The 23,616-nt window shown below is 46.6% G+C and overlaps 1 protein-coding gene across 3 annotated transcripts in view; it reads left to right on the top strand.

The window, feature by feature from the left end:
• The window catches only part of RYK (receptor like tyrosine kinase), a 128,323-nt gene that overhangs the window by 27,945 nt on the left and 76,762 nt on the right, over positions 1–23,616 (top strand). For all 3 annotated transcript variants that reach the window (XM_077291274.1, XM_077291275.1, XM_077291276.1), the window contains one exon: positions 20,712–20,833. In XM_077291274.1, coding sequence (XP_077147389.1) covers positions 20,712–20,833 — 122 coding nt within the window. The remainder of the gene's footprint in view (positions 1–20,711; positions 20,834–23,616) is intronic.

Below are 23,616 nucleotides of genomic sequence, written 5' to 3'. Positions count from 1 at the left end.
GTAGATATGTAAGTGCGACCATGTTATGGTCGAGTAACAGGACAGAGAGGAGGAGAAACCCCTCCAGAGTCGCACACTTTTCTTTGTCCCATTTCAGATTGTTATAATATTAGTGTTACAATTTATTTTGTGCGTCTTTAAGCACATTTTATAGGTTAGAGAGAGTTGTGGAAAGTTTTTATACAGGCAGCAGTAACTGGGTTAATTGCCTATGGCCTAATGGCCCCTTTTACACCAGCCAATCATGGCCATTAAACGACTGCCAATTGGCTCTATAGAACTGATCTCCAGCCGTTAAATGACCTATATAAATATGCTTTCATTACTTTAGGTGTGCAGAACATTTACAGTAATAGGATCTGTCTGTGCCCATAGAATATCTTATCTGCAGATAGGGCTTGGTGCACATTAAAGGGGTTGTGCATTATTAGGACATCCCCTTCTCAATCAAAATGTTTGGCCCCTATAAAATAATAAAGCCTATACTGCCCCAGCGTGCCGGCGCCGTTCCCTTGGTGTTGGCACTCGCGGTCCCGGGTCTCTCGGGCGGTGTTGTTACACGTGACCCCGGTGCCCAATCATCTCTGGCGTCACTGTGGAAGTGCGGCCTGCAGCTGCTCTCACTTTTCATGCTCTATTTGATAGGAGGCGGGAACAGTGACGCCAGAGCTGATTGGTCGCTGGGGTCAAGTATCACTGCAGCAGCCGGGGAGAGTGCGTGCTGACACTGCAGGAACTGCGCCAGCGCAGCAGGGAGTATAGGCCAAGCTAGGGGTATGAGAAGGAGTTGTCTGAGGAGTGGATGACAACCTTAATGAATACAGTGCTTTCTTTTCAGCACTACTTCAGAGTGTGTCTAAGCAGGCAAACACCTGAGGTGGGCAAATCACTCATTAGTTGGGTAGACTTAAAAATGTATCATTAGGTTAGATTAGGTAGAGTCAAAGCTACATAGTGCTCGTCATAGAACACTAGGTCAGGGTTTCTTTAGAAGTCTCAAAAAAACTAGATTCCCGGAAACCCCAATATAGCCCTGGCGGAGCCACTCATGTACATGAAGCTGACAGTCACTGTGGGCTTACTTTATGATGAGCACTATGGAAGTTTGACCCTAAGCTAGACAAACCATCTTTTTTTTTTTTTTTTTTTAGTGTACCCGACTTAGGAGCGCTTGGCCCACCTCAGACCTGGTTAGACAGATCCAAAACAGTGGTTCACAAACTCACTTCCCAATTATGTTCCAATCTGAATGGGCCCTCACTGTATAGTTTTACTTGCAGATTGTGCAGAGACTTTAAGGGTTTGGTGCATCCCCTTCTCTGCCTTTTTGTCTCTGCATGATTTAATATCACACATACTGTGTTTTCTGATGCATGGCTCTAATTGCTCAGGAATGAAAGGCAAGCTTAGTAATATTTCCCTTTTGTATATGGATGCTTATATTTTTCATGCATTGCTTAGCAATGAAGCAGTAGTCCCAACAAGCAATTCATCACAGAAGACACCTAATTAATGGAGGCTTAATTACCATGCTTACCGGCTGTTACCAAAGGCATAAGCACCCAGGAGATCACTCCCTGAGTCGGGCAGTATGTCACTGTTAGCATAAATGCGGTGAAATAACAGAATCCCGAATCCACACCTGCCGTCATACTGGATATTGCAGAAGTGACAGTATCGCCATTCTTCCACTGAAGCCTGTGATTGGCTGTAGTAGTCAGCTGACCAGAATGTTCTCTCATCAGAGAAACCTAATGACGTGCTGTTCTAGTCACATGACTACTGCAGCCAATCACAGGCCTTACCGATCACCAGAGCGGATGGATCCAAAGTGGTGACAGTAGACGAGTACATCTTACCCTCCTAACACCTCCCTACTCTACCACCACCACCCAAAATCTGTATTTGGTGTTTCTTTATTGTGTAACCTGCTGTCCACTACTTGTTGCAAAGTGTAAACCATCCCTTGTAGCAGGGACCCCTAGTTTTATTACAGGAGGCAGCGCTTTGTCTTTTTGCTTCTGCTTTCCTGAGGCTCGGAAGTAAGGAATAAGATGTTCCAGCACCTATAGTGCAAGCAGAATGCTGATGATGAACCACCGCCTACTAAAATAAATATTTAATAATTTATAGAGCATGAGAATCGGTATGGCTCCTGGATAAATTACACTATGGGCACCAAATAACATTTTAACCTGTTGTGTTGTACAGGGTCCCGATGCCATGCTTTTAGTTTGATTTTTTGAATTAAATTCATGCCGAAATTCTCACTGATCGCCATAGGAAAAAAAATATGTAACACTAAGGCTATATGCACCCGTTCAGGATTTTTCGGCAGTTTTCTGCTGCAAAGACGCTTACATTAAGCATCCTATTATTAGAATGCAATCCGCAATTTTTGTGCACATGTTGTTTTTTAATGCGAAAAAAATGCATCACGGAAAAAAAACGCAACATGTTCATTAATTTTTCGAAAAATCTCTGGATTTGCCACTATATAATATAGTAGTGGAAAGCTCCGGAAAAATCTGCATAAAAAAAACGGGAAAAATACGCAATAAAAACGGGAGCGGATTTCTTGCAGAAAAAGTCTGGTTTTGTTCAGGAAAATTCTGCAAAGAATCCTGAACGTGTGCACATAGTCTATGGATCCTTAATGGTACGTGGTCCCAGGAGCTTTCCAAATGCTGCTATGTAATGGCGGTCTGCCTTCCCTTGGAGCTGCACCCTATATGATCTCGTCCTGACCCCCTGATTTACTGTCCGTCCTGCTGGCATTTATTTCAGCTTCTCCTTCCCACACATTGTGGAATTCTCTCTAATCACAAGTGTCACTATATATCACCAGGAGCACAAGTGCTGCCGACTCCTGTGGGAAGGAAACCAAAACCTTTCTTTCCCACTTTGTAATTTTAGTGAAATTAATTGGCTCAACTCTAAAATCCGGACTGGCCGGTGTGCTGTAAATCCATAACATGTCAATTTATGCTGCAGAAATCACGCCAAAAAGGTGAAAAGTCTGGAATGTGTGGAAAATCCTTTACAAATTTTGTTGTAGATTTTTGGAGGGGAGAAGTCTTGTGTCCACATACCCATAAAGGAGCAATATTCACCTTACCAGTTCCCCGCAGGTCTCCTACCTGACCCGACTCGCAAGAAATGCTACGACTTGATGCTGGGGCGGAGCTGCTGTGTGGCCTCTGATTGGCTGAGCAGGCTGAAAGTGGAGACTAGCGGGAACCTGGAGGAAACTAACGAACGCAGTGGGGGTTTTATGCTTCTATTTGTATTTTTTTTTTCTATCCGGGTTGGATGTCCTCCTTCTGGAGTGACAGGAGCAAACACCTTTTTAGTTATATACCTTCTTTTTTTTTTTCTGGTGAGTCTGAGGTTTTTAGGTGGTTTTTATTTCCCCCTTTTTTATTTCTTTCCTCCTCTCTCCAGTTTTTCAGTAAATCACTTCTGTAACCTTCTGAGTTTAATAAAACAAAAAGCTCTTCAGATTGCAGGCGGCCGTGCTGCCGATCCCATCTGGGAACCTGTAAAGTAAACTGTCAGAATCTCTAAAATGTCTTTGTTTAGAAATGAGTGAGAGGGGATTGTGCGGTTTCCGGTAATAAAGCGCTGCACTCTCTCTAATATATAGTGGTCCGCCTCTGGAGCCCATGGCGGGGGCGCAGTGTATTGTGTGGGTGTTCATTAAGGCGCCCTGGTAATCTATATTTTGGTTGACCTTACATTCTGCCGGCCGTTCTCACAGGGGCTGCATGGCTTTTTACATCAGCATTGACTTGGGGAGTTAGAAAGAAATCTTGTGCTGTTTTTACTACGGACGAAATAAGAGGACTTGCAATATTATAAATGGTTCTGACTACAGATCTGTTGGGAAATGGATATGTGTCAGAGACCACTGTAAAGCCTGAAATGTGGATGCGTGGCTTATAAACGTGGCCCTACTGTGGCTCCATACACGTTAGTTTGAGCGCCATATGTTCCATGTTCAAATGAATGTCTTTTATCTTGTCCCGTCCCTCATCCATATAGAAACAAAACTACTGTAAGAAAAATCATTCGTATTACGGAAGCCATGTGACCGAGGCTTTCACTCCTTGTTCCTGATACCTCCTTCATTAGGGGCAGTACTTAGCACCTTAACGCCATGTACCTGAGGACCCCCGAATAAGGCCAGTATCAGCTAGTGACAATCACGGTCCGAGTACTGATGCTATCCATGCGCCGTCTGTCAATTATTTTCACAGATCTATAGACTTGTATGGGAAATTTTGATCCAATCTGGGAATTAAAAACGGATTTGTTTCCCTGTGGGTTTTTTTTTTATGTATACAAACAGCCTTCAAAAAAACTGACGTGAACAGCTCCGTAGATTATAATGCTCTCTCTGAAAATCACTGCACACGGATGTGAATCGCAGATGTCTCAATGAGGCCAAGTCCAGATGTGGACAAAACTTAAAGGGTCTCTGTGCTCTGGGGTTTATGCATGGGTTTTTTTTATTTTTATTTTTTTTTGCTACGGTGAAATGTTCCGATTAAGGCCTGGAGACCCCTGTACGATTCAGCCGGGGCTCAGTGTGTGGAGCTCTCGTTTTGTCTGCAGGTTTCCCCTTCTATCCAAGGAATCGATGACCGCAGCTCTCGATCCTATAAAGATAATAACCTCTTATTCTGTTCCTCATGCAGTCATCCATCTTGCCTTGTTCAGCCTCCAGACTTGGCAATATTTAAGCTGATGTTTGTGCCCTGGGCCGGTCACAATATGTCCGTAGCACTGTAGGAAAGTATTTGTGAGGCTGCTGAGATCTCCCATCTGTCTGTGACATTTACTATTCCCAAGCTGACCTGCACATTCTCCGGAGACAAGTGTGCAGATACGGCTCCTGTCTGCTTAGTGCGTCCTCTTTTCAGGGCCCCAAGTGTTCGGGACGCCGAAGAACAGTCCAAAAAAAGCCAACCCTTGCATCTAAGGATGGACAGAAAATGTAGAAACCAAGCAATCTGCTATAACGTGATGGTGAGGATGAGGCTGTCCTCAAGCTCCTTGTCAATGTTTGGTGTTGAAGGACTTTTCTATGGAGAAAGTATGGACAGAAGGACGAGCTCACGTTTTCAGTCCCTATGAAATGTTTCCTCTAGGCTGAACCTGACCACACAAGATGCTGTCATCTCGCTTAACCTGAAGGTCAAACTACAAGAATACTCCAGTGTTGTCACTTCTGGTGACATGCAGGGTCAATCGGCCCTTATCTGGAGACTATGGTAAAGACCCTCAGACTGCGAGTCACGTGCAGCAGGCAAAGGCCAGAATATGAAGGACTCAGCCCTTATTTTTTTCACTGACAGAAGCTGCGGGAGACTCGCCCGTTCATGTCTATAGGTGCGCAAAAATGCCCAGATGCCGTACTGAGCCACTGTGTAGTATCCGTTTTCTATTCACCGTATCTATTTTTCTATTTATTCACAAACACACTGCAATTCTATAACGTAGGAAACTAAACTGTTAATGGCTGCTCCTGTAAAAAAATAAATAATTGTATACGGATGACAAGTGAAAAGAAAAATTTTTCTGGATGAAATTGATGATGATTTTTTTTTTCTCCGGCTTGTGAACTGTGCAGATTTTCTCCATACAATAGTATTAGACGTGAAAATTCCAGGTAAAAGTAATGCACATGCTTTTTTTTTTTTTTTGCTTTCTTACTGCTTTCCACTGCAAAAATGTACCGAAAATTGTGTATAATCCACACATAACTGTATCAGTAAAGTTTTGTCAAATATCAGGAAGTATAAAAAACAAATCTGCTTTATTTAAAACATGACGCCAAAGGAGACAAACCACAGCGTCAGAAACAGGATATAAAGGCATGCAAAAAAAAAACGTAAAATGCAATGAACAACCTAATATAGCTAATGGGTGCAGAAAATCGGCTACATCAAATACTTTAATATCTTAAATTCTTAAGGGGTTGTCGAATCTGGGGAAAAAAAAATTAAGGCATGAATGGGCTTAAAATACAAGCTGGTATCCTATTCGCCTTCCAGCTGTCCTAGAGGTGTGCACCGTCACTGGAAGCGAGGCCGGCCTGACTCAGGAGTGCAGCTTGTGATTGCAAATCTTGGATATTTTCCTGGTGCAGTTCTGCAGATTTAGGAGAGGTAATATCCATAATGATTATCCACAGAAGAATAGTGGGTGAAGCTTGGCGCTTGTGTAGGCCTTTGGACCCCGGCCGATGTGGTTTGTGCATTAGTATGCAGGCGACCACTTCACAATGCCATACTAATGTAGACTTGGCACCTGCCGTGGTGGGTGGTGATGACCAGTCATAACCTTATGCAGTATATCACTCTTGTTAGCAAACGCTTGTGCTTAAGGAAGAAATAAATGTGCGCCACATGTAGGCTTCATCTGATAACCTGCACTCCGGTGGACTTTGACAAAGGCCAAACCTGCAGGGTGGGAGATGTGGTCATGGGGACTTCATCTAAACCAAATGCTTCAGCAATTCAGTCAGCGAAATAAGTTTTCTCCACCGCAGGCTGATTTCCTCTGTGGTGTCTAGACATGAAAAATAAATGAAATGTCCTGCTAAAAATCTCATGTCATGTTTGTGCGGTCAGACTCATTCTTTGCCATATTTTACTTGAACTCTTTGCCCTCATCCTGAGCAGATGATTGAGAACTAACCAGGAGTCTGGTTCGGCCATGAGCCACAGCCGGGCCTCCCCTAAACTCCTCTCTTCTTTGTGCTACATTGGCTGTTTGTCTTCTGTTGGAATGGTTATCTCTATGCTCCTATCATCGTAGCATATGGAAATATATACTAGCTGAAGAGCCCGGCGATGCCTGGGCATAGTAAATATCTGTGGTTAGTTATAGCACCTCACTTCTCTTGTTTTCCCATCACACCTCTCATTTAGCACCTCACTTCTCTTATTTTCCCATCACGCCTTTCATTTTTCCCATCACGCCTTTCATTTTCCCCCTCACATCTCTCATTTTCTCCATCACTCCTCTCATTTTCCCCCTCACTCCTCTCATTCCCCCCTAACACTTGTCATTTCAACCCGACATCTGTCATTTTCCGATCACTCCACTATTTTCCCTCCCTACTCTCATTTTCACCTCACACCTTTTCATTTTCACCTCACACCTTTTCATTTTCACCTCACACCTTTTCATTTTCCCCTCAGTATATACATGTTTGTCACCTCCCTTATATATAGCATACACCTGTATGTCATCTCCCCTGTATATAGTATATACCTGCTGTATGTCATCTCCTCCTGTATATTGTATATACGTGTCCTCTCCTCCTGTATATAGTATATACCTGTATTTCATCTCTTCTGTATATAGTATATACCTGTGTCATCTCCTATATATAGTATATACCTGTGTCATCTCCTCCTGTATATAGTATATACCTGTATGTCATCTCCTATATATAGTATATACCTGTCATCGCCCCTGTATATAGTATATACGTGTGTCATCTCAATAGACAGGTCATGTGACTGACAGCTGCCGTATTTCCTATATGGTACATTTGTTGCTCTTGTAGTTTGCCTGCTTATTAATCAGATTTTTATTTTTGAAGGATAATACCAGACTTGTGTGAAATGTGTGCTGAGGGTGGTATATGTGTTCAAGAACGTGGTAGTGTGTGGCGCATTTTGTGTGTGTTCTCATACCCCGTATGTGGTGAGTATCCCATGTCGGGGCCCCACCTTAGCAACTGTACGGTATATACTCTTTGGCGCCATCGCTCTCACTCTTGAAGTCCCCCTTGTTCACATCAGGCAGCTGTCAATTTGTCTCCAACACTTTTCCTTTCACTTTTTCCCCTTTATGTAGATAGGGGCAAAATTCTTTGGTGAATTGGAAAGCACGGGGTTAAAATTTCGCCTCACAACATAGCCTATGACGCTCTCGGGGTCCAGACGTGTGACTGTGCAAAATTTTGTGGCTGTAGCTGCGACGGTGCAGATGCCAATCGCGCGCACACACGCACACACACACGCACACACATACACACACACACACACACACACACACACACACACACACACACACACACACACACACACACACACACACACACACACACACACACACATATATATACACATACACACACATACACACACATACACACGCACACCTCAGAAAAATAAAGGGAACACTAGAATCCCACATCCTAGATATCACTGAATGAAATATTCCAGTTGTAAATCTTTATTCATTACATAGTGGAATGTGTTGAGAACAATAAAACCTAAAAACGATCAACGTAAGTCACAACTAATATCCGACAGAGGTCTGGAGTTGGAATGATGCTCAAAATCAAAGTGGAAAATTAAGTTACAGGCTGATCAAACTTCAGTGGAAATTCCTCAAGACAAGGAAATGATGCTCAGTAGTGTGTGTCCTCCACGTGCCTGTATGACCTCCATAGAATGCCTGGGCATGCTCTTGATGAGGTGGCGGATGATCTCCTGAGGGATCTCCTCCCAGACCTGGACTAAAGCATCCGCCAACTCCTGGGCAATCTGTAGTGCAACGTGACGTTGGTGGATGGTGTGAGACATGATGTCCCAGATGTGTTCAATCGGATTCAGGTCTGAAGAACGGGCAGGCCAGTCTATAGCTTCAATGCCTTCATCTTGCAGGAACTGCTGACACACTCCAGCCACATGAGGTCTGGCATTGTCCTGCATTAGGAGGAACCCAGGGCCAACCGCAGCAGCATATGGTCTCAGAAGTGGTCTGAGGGTCTCACAAGGGGTCTGAGGATCTCATCTAGGTACCTAATGGCAGTCAGGTTACCTCTGGTGAGCACATGAAGGGCTGTGCGGCCCTCCGAAGAAATGCCACCCCACACTATTACTGACCCACTGCCAAACCAGTCATGCTGAAGAATGTTGCAGGCAGCAGATCGATCTCCACGGCGTCTCCAGACTGTCACGTCTGTCACATGTGCTCAGTGTGAACCTGATTTCATGTGTGAAGAGCACAGGGCGGCCGTGGCGAATTTGCCAATCCTGGTGTTCTGTGGCAAATGCCAAGCGTCCTGCACGGTGTTGGGCTGTGAGCACAACCCCCATCTGTGGACACCGGGCACTCAGACCATCCTCATGGAGTCGGTTTCTAACCGTTTGTGCCGACACATGCACATTTGTGGCCTGCTGGAGGTCATTTTGCAGGGCTCTGGCAGTGCTCCTCCTGTTCCTCCTTGCACAAAGGCTGAGGTAGCGGTCCTGCTGCTGGGTTGTTACCCTCCTACGGCCCCCTCCATGTCTCCTGGTAGCGCCTCCAGCCTCTGGACACTACGTTGACACACAGCAAACCTTCCTGTCACAGCTCGCATTGATGTGCCATCCTGGATGAGCTGCACTACCTGAGCCACTTGTGTGGGTTGTAGAGTCCGTCTCAAGCTACCACGAGTGTGAAAGCACAACCAACATTCAAAAGTGACCAAAACATCAGCCAGAAAGCATTGGTACTGAGAGGAGGTCTGTGGTCCCCACCTGCAGAACACTCCATTATTGAGGGTGTCTTGATAATTGCCAATAATTTCCATCTGTTGTCTATTCCATTTGCACAACAGCATGTGAAATTGTCAAACAATGTTGGTTGCTAAGTGGACAGTTTCATTTCACAGAAGTTTGATTAACCTGGAGCCATATTCTGTTGTTTAAGTGTTCCCTTTATTTTTTTGAGCAGTGTATATAGGATGTGTTAATATCCGCCTTCGAGAAGCTGTTCATGAGAAAACAGACCAGTGTTCATCATTGTGCTGGATCAGATTTATCCATATTTGTCCTGTGCATCTGTATTGACTATCAGTGATTTTCTTACATGCCCAGTCACCTTGCTCCCTTCCCCCCCCACAAACACACAAAAAAAAATGGCACAGCTTCTCCTTCCCATTTCAATGATAGAAATTGCACCACATGTGCTATCCGTGTGTTGCCTGTGATTTTCATGGTCCATACACTTGCACTGGTGGTTTTATTTTGCAACTCTGATCAAAAGATCAAACTTCTTTGGATATTTTTTTTAGACATGTTGAGCAGCACAAACTATAACGGAGACTTCGTCTATCTGTGTGTATGAGGCTTTAGCCAGCTGCCCATCTCCACGGCTGAGCTCCTAAATGCTCCTTTTTCCTCTCTGGGGATTCTGCCTGTCTGGTGTCCATGACCTGATATAACTTGTCTGGAGGATCGCTCTGGTGTTATCCTGCTTGGTGGGGAAGATGATGTTCTCCTGTCAGCAGAGCACATTACTCCCACAGCGTCTCCTGCCTAAATAAGGCATCAGACTGTTTGTCACGCGTCGTGGAGCCGTCATGTTTTCTGCATCACATTGGGCGAGGACTTGTAAACTCCCTAATGCATCTCCTATTTGTTAGCTTTTTTGTTATTACTTATCAGACTACTTTGTGGCTCATTTACATGTGCAGATGTTCCCGTAAGACTCTCCGATAAATGATACAGCTGCTAGATCAACACTAGTGCTCACTCAGGTACTGGAGCGCAGCCACTATGGAAGTGAGTAGGATCTGAGCTGCGGAACCTGAGAAAGCCATTACACCGTGTACGGAGCGGTGCTGTCCGCGCATCACAAGGTGTACCACCAGGACCTGTCACATGCTGATCTGTGGGGGTGCCGGGTGTCTGACCCACCACCGATCTGATGTTCATAACCTATCCTAATGGGCAATTGGTTTGTAAGACCTGTGCAACCACTTTATAGCAGACCGGTCACCAGCTAAAAAGTGTCAAGTTCCTCTCTTAATTTATTCTAATATATTGTTAATCCTCCAAATGGTTCTAAAGATTTAGGAATTTTTATTTAGTGCTAATTCTTATGGTTTTTATGAAGGCGGCGTGTCTCTCAGGGGGACCTCTCTGGGGCGTGTCTCTCTCAGGGGGACCTCTCTGGGGCGTGTCTCTCTCAGGGGGACCTCTCTGGGGCGTGTCTCTCTCAGGGGGACCTCTCTGGGGCGTGTCTCTCTCAGGGGGACCTCTCTGGGGCGTGTCTCTCTCAGGGGGACCTCTCTGGGGCGTGTCTCTCTCAGGGGGACCTCTCTGGGGCGTGTCTCTCTCAGGGGGAGCCTTTTGGGGCGTCTCAGGGGGACTCCTCTGGGGCGTGTCTCTCATGGGGACCCTCTTTACATCTAGAATTGCATTTTGCCTACATGGCTGGGTTAGATGCTTTTCTATTAACATGACAATGACTGAATTGAGCAGCCATGAGTGAGATTAACCTCTGTAGTAGCTGTGATTTGTCGCTATAAGAGCACCTGTTGGAAAAGGGTTATCAAAGGTTGAACCCCTGACAGTGCAAAAAGGCTTGTGAAACAAGATTACGTATAATTTCTGTAAAGGTCTTGTGGCTGTGCATAGTTGTGTGTTTCCGCATAAGTCTGTATCCCGCTCTGCTCGTATCTTCAGTGGCCGCCGACCATAGTCATTAGGGCAGAAGCATACTGCTGGATACTTCTACATTTCATCAATTTATCGTTTTCTGAAAGTAGTGAGACACTATAAAGGGAGTCTGTCAGCAGGTTTTGGCTATGTAGACTGAGAGCAGCCTGATGCAGGGTCTGAGACCCTGATTCCAGGAATGTGCTACTTACTTGGCTGTTTTTTGTTATTTTAAAGCAATCCCTGTTTTTTCTGCTGCAGATTTTGCATTTTTCTGACTACTGAGCGCTGTATAACTCCGCCCATACGACTGGCAGTTTTCTGCCTATGCACAGTAAACACAGGAAGCAGCCAATCAGTGGTGAGGTTGTGGTTGGACTAGGAGGCACAAAGCGACTTGTTCTGTAGTGATCTATTCCTGCTGATAAAACACTGATTTTAGGGTTTTGTGCACACGTTCAGGTTTTTTTGCGTTTTTTTTTGCGATAAAAACGCTATAAAAACTTATTAAAAGCGCATACACTATGCATCCTATCATTTAGAATGCATTCTGCATGTTTTGTGCACATGTTGCGTTTTTTTCCACGAAAAAAACGCATCGCGGTAAAAAAAGCAGCATGTTCATTAATTTTGCGGCTTTTCTGTGTTTTTCCCGCAATTCTATGCATTTGGAAAAAAACGCACCAAAAACGCATGAAAAAAACGCATGCGGTTTTCTGGCAGAAATGTCCGATTTTTTGTCAGGAAAATTTCTGCAAGAAATCCTTCACATACCCTTATTGTAAGAGCAGCAGACAGCCAAGTAAGTGACACATCGCTGTACTCAGGATCTCTGCCCCTACATCATGCTGCTCTCGGACTACATAACACAAACCTACTGACAGATTCTGGCTTTAGTAACGGCAGCGTATGGTTTGGCCTGACAGTTTTGCTTGGAGAATGTTATAGCCTTGGTCTGATGGTGGGTTTTTCTAGGATTAGACCTAAAATAAATAGATTTTTCCATAATTAAAAGTTAGACACAAACAGATGTCTCCCCTTGGCAGTGTACCTGGCAGCATTGCGTTGAGGCGAGTTTTTGTAGCCAAGTGTGGGCAGAAGTCATTCTATAGCCCAGTCCTGGGAGCAGGGATGGCCGGAGGTCAGACTGTGAGCAGTTCATCCCCGCCTGACCTCTGCTAATACAAACATGTAATCCCCATTGTCCCAACACTATAAATCCAGAATAACAAGCCTGCAGCAGCCGGAGGAAAGCTGCTGCCCATGTGAGCGGATGCCCGAGGTGCCGGGATGGATGTGCCCTCGTGGTGCTGCTCACAAGAAAAGCCTGACTTCCTGCCATGAAATCAATCTCATTTGGGTTAATTCAGGAAACAGATTTCTGCTTAATCCATTCAACACGTTCTTCCCTTGTTTGACTTTAATTTGTTTAGTCGGGTCCATAATGAAAAGCACTCGCTATTTGTATCCATGTTTTCACCGGTTTCCATGCTAGGATCATTTCCATCAGAATGCGTGCTATCCTGTCCTCCTTCTGCTCATTACTGTAGGACCCATGATGTGTGCACACCGGAGAGGATGAAACGCTTCAGGGTCACTCTCCGGCTTGTAGTCTGATGGCCTGAAACGGGCAGAGCATAGTGGGGGCCTCCCAAGTTGGGTGGCCAGGCGGGCTTGTGGACGTACTCATTATACAGAAGTAGGTTGATGGTTCAACAAATGTTTGTTTTCCCAGTGAACCATCGTTCTTCCATATTTTAGTTCCCAGCCGCTCCATTATGTTCAACGTGTCTGCTCCAGAAGGAAGAAGCCCCTTTCCTGGCATTGGATTGCCACCTGTAGGGGACACTAGCCTTCTTTTGTGCATGCTTTGTCCAACCCAATGGATCTCCTGAATGGGGAACCTGACCTTTTTCGATATGCTCAGAATCCTTATACCTCTGAGCTGCCTCCATCCACAAGGCCTGGATGGCGCTGGTCGTCTTGTGCTGCTCTGTGACACCGGCCTGCAATCTCCATTTTACCATAAGAAGGAATTTGGTCACATTGTAGTTTCCGGCGTGATTTGTGAAAACGCATGGCAAAAACTGTTTTTGCCAGCGTTATGAAAACGCGACCAAACTCGTGTGACCTTTTCCATTAAAGGATTATTCCCATCTTCATAAATGGTATTGTTGGATAATGCTTGTAAAAATAAGCACTTTTGATATGTATTTCATATTAAAATTTGAAGCCGTTTTTGAGACGTTATCATTTGTTTTGTTTGTTACCTAATGCCGTGGAGACCGACCACCTCTGCTGTCTAGCGTGTTTAGCGATGCACAGACGCTGGCTGAGATTAGGGGCTAACGGCGCCCCGCAGTGATCCTGGCAGCTTCTATACAGTGCTTATCAGATCAATAGAAAAGAGCTTGTGAGCACTGCGCGGGTTCTGCTGTCCAACAGCAGTGGTCGGTCTCCAAGGCAACGAGCTGTAAACAAGAGTGTTAATATGTGAAGAACGACTGAACATTTTAATTAATAATAAACTGCAAAATCGCTTGTATTTCCAGGCGCTATCTGACATGGGCGGTAATGGCTGCCAGGCACCATGCCAGCTTACCCTTGTGTAGGAGGTGTCCCCTAATATCAGGATTCCTTTAGGGAACCCTTTCATCTCCGCAGATCTGTATGGACTTCTCTTTGGACCTTTCTCCGTGATGCACTATCCCTTCTCACGATCTTTTCAGTTATCAAGCTTGTGATAGTAAAGCGTTTTCAGCCGGTAATATGGTGGGGCAGTCGGGTGTTTGTGGTGACTCCAGCCAGGAGCTGGCACAAAGCCTCTGTATAAGGCTGAGTCATATACACTTTTATTATGGCTTCTGCTTATAATGTGACCACATCAGACAGACCCAACTGACTGATAAAAGGCTCAGCAGTTCTTTCAGGGGCTTGTATATTTTTTAATGACACAAAACTATGGTGCTCAAATAATGGTATGGCTTGTGGAGACAAGCGGTCTGTAAAGACGTGCCACATGTCAGTCTCCGCGGGTGATTCCCGGGTGTCTCTGGACGCTGAGTGGATGTGAGATTTCTTGATCCATCCACTATGCTGTAATATCTGGACGCAGTGTAGTCCACAGCTTCCAACCCGCAGCGTTTACTGATCGTCAGCACATACTCTATAACCCAGAGGTCCCCAACCTTTCTGACCTTGAGAGCCACATCCACCTATGAAAGAGGGTGGTGAGCCACATTCAGGTCTGAGAGCGGGTCGCGAGCCACAACCAGCTCCTTCCCCACTCTCAGTAGTGACATAAAGAGCCTCCATTACCAGTATAATGACAACCAAAGCTTTTCCACTGAAATCACACCAAGGCAGTATGCCACATGTTATTACCCATCATATACTGCAGTGGGGCAGATTTATTAATTCTAACTTCAGCACAGTGTATTCTTGCTGTGTGATACATTTGGGGAATCTGTGGACATCTAGTCTAGTTTACATCCTCTTAGTTGCTTTACTTTGCATCCGAAATTTTCTGCGACCTTAGTGAGGCCATGCCCTTTAGCACTTTACAGTTTGCACACATTATCATCGCTGTTCCCGATGGGGCTCACAATCTAGAATCCCTATCAGTATATCTTTGGAGTGTGGGAGGAAACTGGAGTAACCACTGAGCCACCGTGCTGCTCATACAGATACACACGCACACACTAATGCTACTTTCACACTAGTCCGTCGGCCCGACGTACCGACGGACAGTGTGTTTAATTTAGCACAACGTGGGCAGTGGATGCAGTTTTACAACGCATCCGCTGCTCTTTGTGAGTTCTGGGGAGGAGGGGGCGGAGTTTCGGCCGCGCATGTGCGGTCGAAAATGGCGGACTCGACGCACAAAAAAAAGTTACATGGAACGTTTTTTGTGCCGACGGTCCGCCAAAACACGACGCATCCGTCGCACGACGGATGCAACGTGTGGCAAAGCATCGCTAATGAGTCTATGGAGAAAAAACACATCCTGTGGGCAACTTTGCAGGATGCGTTTTTTCTCCAAAACGATGTATTGCGAAGGACCGCAAACGACGCTAGTGTGAAAGTAGCCTAATACATACAAACTACATACAGATACACACACACATTCCACACACCACATATACACTACACACACACACACACACACACACACACACACACATACACATACAAACTACATACTACATACAGATACACACACACACACACTACATACAGATACACACACACTAAATACAGATCTACATACATACACACTACACACCGATACATACACACTACATACACACACACTAAATGGATACACACTACATACTACATACAGATACACATACCTACATACAGATACATACACACTACATACATATACACACACTACATACAGGTACATACACACTACATACACATACACACACACTAAATACAGATCACACACTACATACAGATACACATACACACAGTACATACAGATACACACTACATGCTACATACGGATACACACACACACTACATACAGATGCATACACACAGTACACACATACATACACACTACATGCTACATACGGATACACATACACAAACTACATACAGATACATACACACACTAAATACAGACGCGCGCGCACACACGCAGATACATACACACACTCTACATGCGCACACACACTAAATACAGATCATACACACTACACACAGATACATACACACTACATACAGATACACACACTAAATACAGATACACACACTACACAGATATACACTACATACAGATACATACACACTACATACAGATACACACACACACACACACTCTACATACAGATACATACACACACTAAATACAGATACATACATACACACACACACACACACACACACACACACACACACACACACACACACACACACACACACACACACACACTCTCACTCACTCGCTCCTAGCTTAGAGACCTGACAGACATGTTGGATGTGCAGACACAGCTCTTCTGTGCTGTGTGGTGTAATAATGTTGCCGGCTGTTTCCCAAGCCCTGAGGTTGTGCCCACACAATACCACCTGAGAGTTGTATTGGTGCCAGCAAGCGCTGCTCTGGAGGATTAAGTGCCTCCTTTAATTGGCCCAATTAGTCTCGGCTTTTCTTTTGTGCTGCGGCTGAATAGACGCATCAGTCGGAGGTTTACTGTGTAAAACGTATGACAGTGATTGAGGACAAGTGGGAGCTGGAGACCCTCATCAATATGTAAAAGATGGTGGGACGGACTGGGGCTAGGGTGACCTGTTTGTAGTGTAAGGCGAGCGCAGCGCTCACTGGTCAGCCTCTGGACTCCCCTATATACATGTAATGCTATCTGTGTGAACCCCTCTGCTCCCCCTATATACATGTAATGCTATCTGTGTGAACCCCTCTGCTCCCCCTATACACATGTAATGCTATCTGTGTGAACCCCTCTGCTCCCCCTATATACATGTAATGCTATCTGTGTGATCTCCTCTGCTCCCCCTATATACATGTAATGCTATCTGTGTGATCTCCTCTGCTCCCCCTATATACATGTAATGCTATCTGTGTGAACCCCTCTGCTCCCCCTATACACATGTAATGCTATCTGTGTGATCCCCTCTGCTCCCCCTATATACATGTAATGCTATCTGTGTGATCTCCTCTGCTCCCCCTATACACATGTAATGCTATCTGTGTGATCCCCTCTGCTCCCCCTATACACATGTAATGCTATCTGTGTGATCCCCTCTGCTCCCCCTATATACATGTAATGCTATCTGTGTGAACCCCTCTGCTCCCCCTATATACATGTAATGCTATCTGTGTGATCCCCTCTGCTCCCCCTATATACATGTAATGCTATCTGTGTGATCCCCTCTGCTCCCCCTATATACATGTAATGCTATCTGTGTGAACCCCTCTGCTCCCCCTATATACATGTAATGCTATCTGTGTGATCTCCTCTGCTCCCCCTATACACATGTAATGCTATCTGTGTGAACCCCTCTGCTCCCCCTATACACATGTAATGCTATCTGTGTGATCCCCTCTGCTCCCCCTATATACATGTAATGCTATCTGTGTGAACCCCTCTGCTCCCCCTATATACATGTAATGCTATCTGTGTGATCTCCTCTGCTCCCCCTATACACATGTAATGCTATCTGTGTGATCCCCTCTGCTCCCCCTATACACATGTAATGCTATCTGTGTGATCCCCTCTGCTCCCCCTATATACATGTAATGCTATCTGTGTGAACCCCTCTGCTCCCCCTATATACATGTAATGCTATCTGTGTGATCTCCTCTGCTCCCCCTATATACATGTAATGCTATCTGTGTGAACCCCTCTGCTCCCCCTATATACATGTAATGCTATCTGTGTGATCTCCTCTGCTCCCCCTATATACATGTAATGCTATCTGTGTGATCCCCTCTGCTCCCCCTATACACATGTAATGCTATCTGTGTGATCCCCTCTGCTCCCCCTATATACATGTAATGCTATCTGTGTGAACCCCTCTGCTCCCCCTATATACATGTAATGCTATCTGTGTGATCCCCTCTGCTCCCCCTATACACATGTAATGCTATCTGTGTGAACCCCTCTGCTCCCCCTATACACATGTAATGCTATCTGTGTGAACCCCTCTGCTCCCCCTATACACATGTAATGCTATCTGTGTGAACCCCTCTGCTCCCCCTATATACATGTAATGCTATCTGTGTGATCCCCTCTGCTCCCCCTATACACATGTAATGCTATCTGTGTGATCTCCTCTGCTCCCCCTATACACATGTAATGCTATCTGTGTGAACCCCTCTGCTCCCCCTATATACATGTAATGCTATCTGTGTGAACCCCTCTGCTCCCCCTATATACATGTAATGCTATCTGTGTGATCCCCTCTGCTCCCCCTATACACATGTAATGCTATCTGTGTGAACCCCTCTGCTCCCCCTATACACATGTAATGCTATCTGTGTGAACCCCTCTGCTCCCCCTATACACATGTAATGCTATCTGTGTGAACCCCTCTGCTCCCCCTATATACATGTAATGCTATCTGTGTGATCCCCTCTGCTCCCCCTATACACATGTAATGCTATCTGTGTGAACCCCTCTGCTCCCCCTATATACATGTAATGCTTTCTGTGTGATCCCCTCTGCTCCCCTATATACATTGTCTGCCAATTGAGATGCTGATTTGGCTTTTATCCAAAGTCATATTGCGCGACTCGTTAAAGGGTTGATTGTGACTTGTAGGATCGCTACTTCCAACTGGTGGCGCTATAGAGTTAAGTCCTCTTTTTCTCAGAAGAGGCAATTTGCATACCCCTATATACATGTAATGCTATCTGTGTGATCCCCTCTGCTCCCCCTATACACATGTAATGCGATCTGTGTGATCCTCTCTGCTCCCCCTATATACATGTAATGCTATCTGTGTGATCCCCTCTGCTCCCCCTATACACATGTAATGCGATCTGTGTGATCCTCTCTGCTACCCCTATATACATGTAATGCTATCTGTGTGATCCCCTCTGCGTACTATGGCTGGTGTACACTCCTGTATATGTCGCACCCATTAGGCTCTGTACGCCCTACAGGAGACGGGCTGGCCTCTCTACGCTGACTCCTGGTTGTACTGTGACACCTGTGCTGGGAGCAATGTGGAATTTACACTCTTGTAACTATAGACAGAGACATTTTTTTTTCCCCTTTATCGTGTAAGCTTAAATTCAGATGTAGCATTCGTGTTGCAGTTTTTGATATTTTACCTAAAATCTCTTAGCAGCATTCATCCCATATTAATGGGCTTCAGCTGGCAATGTCTGTGTTATACATGTGTGCTGGTGTGGGGCAGCGATGAGATTACGGCATGGCCTTTAATCCGCTGTCTTGTTTGGTTCATGATTTGTGACTTTGTGCGCCATTCAGCTGCTGTACACATAATCGTCCTGGGCTGCACTGATGTCCCTTGTGGAGCCGCTGATTGTCGGGCTCTAGCCCCCAGATCTGTATGATAAATGGTGGCTGCAGTTTCCCCTCCATCCTGTGGAGCAGTGAGTCTGGTGACCTAGCTCTGGCCGGGGGTGAGTGCGTAGCTCTGGCCGGGGGTGCGTGCGTACGTAGCTCTGGCCGGGGGTGCGTGCGTACGTAGCTCTGGCCGGGGGTGCGTGCGTACGTAGCTCTGGCCGGGGGTGCGTGCGTACGTAGCTCTGGCCGGGGGTGCGTGCGTACGTGGCTCTGGCCGGGGGTGCGTGCGTACGTGGCTCTGGCCGGGGGTGCGTGCGTACGTGGCTCTGGCCGGGGGTGCGTGCGTACGTGGCTCTGGCCGGGGGTGCGTGCGTACGTGGCTCTGGCCGGGGGTGCGTGCGTACGTGGCTCTGGCCGGGGGTGCGTGCGTACGTGGCTCTGGCCGGGGGTGCGTGCGTACGTGGCTCTGGCCGGGGGTGCGTGCGTACGTGGCTCTGGCCGGGGGTGCGTGCGTACGTGGCTCTGGCCGGGGGTGCGTGCGTACGTGGCTCTGGCCGGGGGTGCGTGCGTACGTGGCTCTGGCCGGGGGTGCGTGCGTACGTGGCTCTGGCCGGGGGTGCGTGCGTACGTGGCTCTGGCCGGGGGTGCGTGCGTACGTGGCTCTGGCCGGGGGTGCGTGCGTACGTGGCTCTGGCCGGGGGTGCGTGCGTACGTGGCTCTGGCCGGGGGTGCGTGCGTACGTGGCTCTGGCCGGGGGTGCGTGCGTACGTGGCTCTGGCCGGGGGTGCGTGCGTACGTGGCTCTGGCCGGGGGTGCGTGCGTACGTGGCTCTGGCCGGGGGTGCGTGCGTAGCTCTACCGGGATGCGTAGCTCTACCGGGATGCGTAGCTCTACCGGGATGCGTAGCTCTGGCCGGGGGTGCGTGCGTAGCTCTGGCCGGGGGTGCGTGCGTAGCTCTGGCCGGGGGTGCGTGCGTAGCTCTGGCCGGGGGTGCGTGCGTAGCTCTGGCCGGGGGTGCGTGCGTAGCTGTGGCCGGGGGTGCGTGCGTAGCTGTGGCCGGGGGTGCGTGCGTAGCTGTGGCCGGGGGTGCGTGCGTAGCTCTGGCCGGGGGTGCGTGCGTAGCTCTACCGGGATGCGTAGCTCTGGCCGGGTACATATCACTGGGGCGCTTGTGCTGTTATTCGGTATTGAGTGTATTCTGATTTTGGGTTTTGTTGCTCAATTACTAATCTCTTCTCTTTCTTTCATATAGGGTTGGATGCGGAGCTGTACTATGTCAGGAACGATATCGTCAATCATTATGCCCTTTCCTTTAACCTGCTTGTTCCCACCGAGACCAGCAGCCTCCACTTCAGCTGGCACTCCAAATCTAAGGTGCGTTGTTAATTCTTCCTTTTTTCTTCTTTCTTGGGAACTTAAAGTAAAACGCTCCTGCCTCATATGTTGCCATTGGCCATACACAGGGGATCAGCCCGTCATCTCGTGTGTATAGTGTCCAATGTCTCATCTATACAGCACAGCAAGGGGGTCTGACAGCCGCTCGTAGCCCTCCAAGCACGGCCGGGTGTACATGGTGGTGTGTCACGTGGCAGCAATTCTCGTTCAGTTCGCGCAGGCGGATGCGCGTCTCTGCTCCTCGCTGTGGTGCAGTTATTTTAGAGCTGTGATTTCGCTGTGAAGACAAAGAGAAATCCTTTAATTTGCATTGACGTCACTTTGGATACACAGTTGGCAGGTTGCACCTCAGTAAATGGTTTGGTGTGACGTGGCCTCCGTGCAGCCACAGTACATGGAGCCTACGTTACTGTCTGCAGCACGTTCAGCCATGTGCCTTGGGTTATAACTAGGCAGAACACCTTTCTGAACTCTCGGGAAGTCGCGTGACCATCAATTATCGGCTCTGTTGGTTGTAACCAAACTTTCTTTGAAACGGATAAGATCCTAAATCACTAAATCCCATTTCTCCACTAACCGAGAATACCTGAATGAGTGCAGAGATACTGTGATACTTATTGGCTCGTCTCCTAACTTCTCTGGTTTTCCCCATGCTCCTCCTCAGCACACATGATGCCGGCAGGTCTAGACTGCTCTCCTCTTCTCGGCTATTGACATTTCTCCCATCCTCGCTAGGCTTTGTGCTGAGTATACGTGCCGGTACGTTTCCATGGTCCGATTCCCCGTCTGTGGGCAGCTTGTTTCACAGCGGATTCCTCCTTACTGTGATGCTGGCTCCCTCTGAGCATTGGCCTTTTCTGGCTGATATAGATGGGTATTTGTTGCCTATCGCCTATGACAAGTCCTTTCATAACCTGCGTCATGTATTACCCGCAGAGGATACTGAAGATATACACACGATTTTCTGATGTATCGGTGCCATGTTCTATTATTTTGTTTATTAAGCTTTTTGTTACTAAGCAACTCTGGCCCACGTGGCCATTTTCCCCAACCGGCCTAGGTCTGGGGAGGAAGTCTACACCAAGTCATTTATCATACTGTTATGGGGATTGTCTGGTCACACATAATATTCCCCCGGCCATAGGATTAGCCATAACTATGGGATCAGTGGGGATCCTTCTCCGGTCTCCTCACCGAGCAGCTATGTCTCTGGTGCCTGCCCCATGGGCCCCATTTCATCGAGGCAATGTTTTCCAGACTTCTGGCATGAATTGATTTGAAAAGTTATTGAATTTTTTTAAACCTGAAGTTGACTGAAATTGTTGTAACTATTGGCGTTCTCACGCTAGTTTTGGCGGGACAGGGTGAGGCGGGAGATGAGTTCTGTCATGGACTCTTGATTCATTATCAGGAGTGCATGTCTTAATGAATCAGAAGCCACTGACTCCATTGCGCTCCCCTTATAAAAACGGTCAGTGAGAATACTGCTGGTCTTGATGATTCAGGCCTATGCAGAGCGCAGCTCTCTGAAGTGGAGCAGCTGCTGCGGGGTCCTAGTCGGCAGCAGTGACCCGTCCCTTTATCCCACTCTATCTGGGCCATCTTTCATTTCTAACCTCTTGGGATTTTTTCCTCCCCATTTTCCAAGATCCATGTGATGTCTTGTGTTTTCCCCCCATGAGCTTTGTGAGAGCCGGATTTTTCTGCGACAGGCAAATGTTATTATTGATCCCATTCGGGGCAACATTCATGTTTTTCACCAATGTTTATTGCATTCCAATAGGGTCATGTGGTAATTCTTGGCTGACGTTTTTTTTCTTTACAAGTTTATTTTATGCTGTCGTAGCTCGCACTCTATGAATGCAGCAACCGGATGTGTTTTGTTTTATTTTTTTTATTAGAAATTGGAGGATGGCGTGTGATTCAGACTTGGATACATTTTTATTCTTAAAAAACCTAAAAGATAAATTTTTATTTTTATATATTGTAAAACTTTTAAGTTTTTATTTTACTATATTTTTTTCTTAGTTTCCTGAAAGCGCCTGAGCCTGCTATACTGTATGCACAGGTACATGACGCGTCCTGTGAGCTCCCCCCATGCGCGTCCTGTGAGCTCCCCCCATGCGCGTCCTGTGAGCTCCCCCCATACGCGTCCTGTGAGCTCCCCCCATACGCATCCTCTGAGCTCCCCCCATACGCGTCCTGTGAGCTCCCCCCATACGCGTCCTGTGAGCTCCCCCCATACGCGTCCTGTGAGCTCCCCCCATACGCGTCCTGTGAGCTCCCCCCCATACGCGTCCTGTGAGCTCCCCCCATACGCGTCCTGTGAGCTCCCCCCATACGCGTCCTGTGAGCTCCCCCCATACGTGTCCTGTGAGCTCCCACCATTGGAGTCACACAACAACACAATGGTGCACAGGAGAGAATGCGGGAGGCTTTTTGTAGACTGAGGCGGATTCATTATTGCTCTGGCACCTTTTTTTTTGTGTATATGTATATATAAATATATTTTTTGTGGGTGTGCTTCCCAGATGTTTTTGCCTGATTCATCATTTGCTTTATTTTTTTTTTTAGTCCTATTTTTCACACCTATGTCCTCCCTCCTTCCCCACCCAGAGTAATTTTAATCCTAACAGCAATTTTTTGTAATATTTTACACTAAAAAGTAAAAAAAAAAAAAAAATGGTTAAAGATGACTTAATTTTGGCAAAATTCATGAACCGCTTGGGCTCTTTTTAAGAATTATGTGTAAAAGACAGCAA

This window comes from Ranitomeya variabilis, chromosome 2 (assembly GCF_051348905.1).
Source record: "Ranitomeya variabilis isolate aRanVar5 chromosome 2, aRanVar5.hap1, whole genome shotgun sequence".
Classification (NCBI taxonomy): Eukaryota; Metazoa; Chordata; class Amphibia; order Anura; family Dendrobatidae; genus Ranitomeya; species Ranitomeya variabilis.
This window is presented reverse-complemented; position numbering and strand designations above follow the sequence as displayed.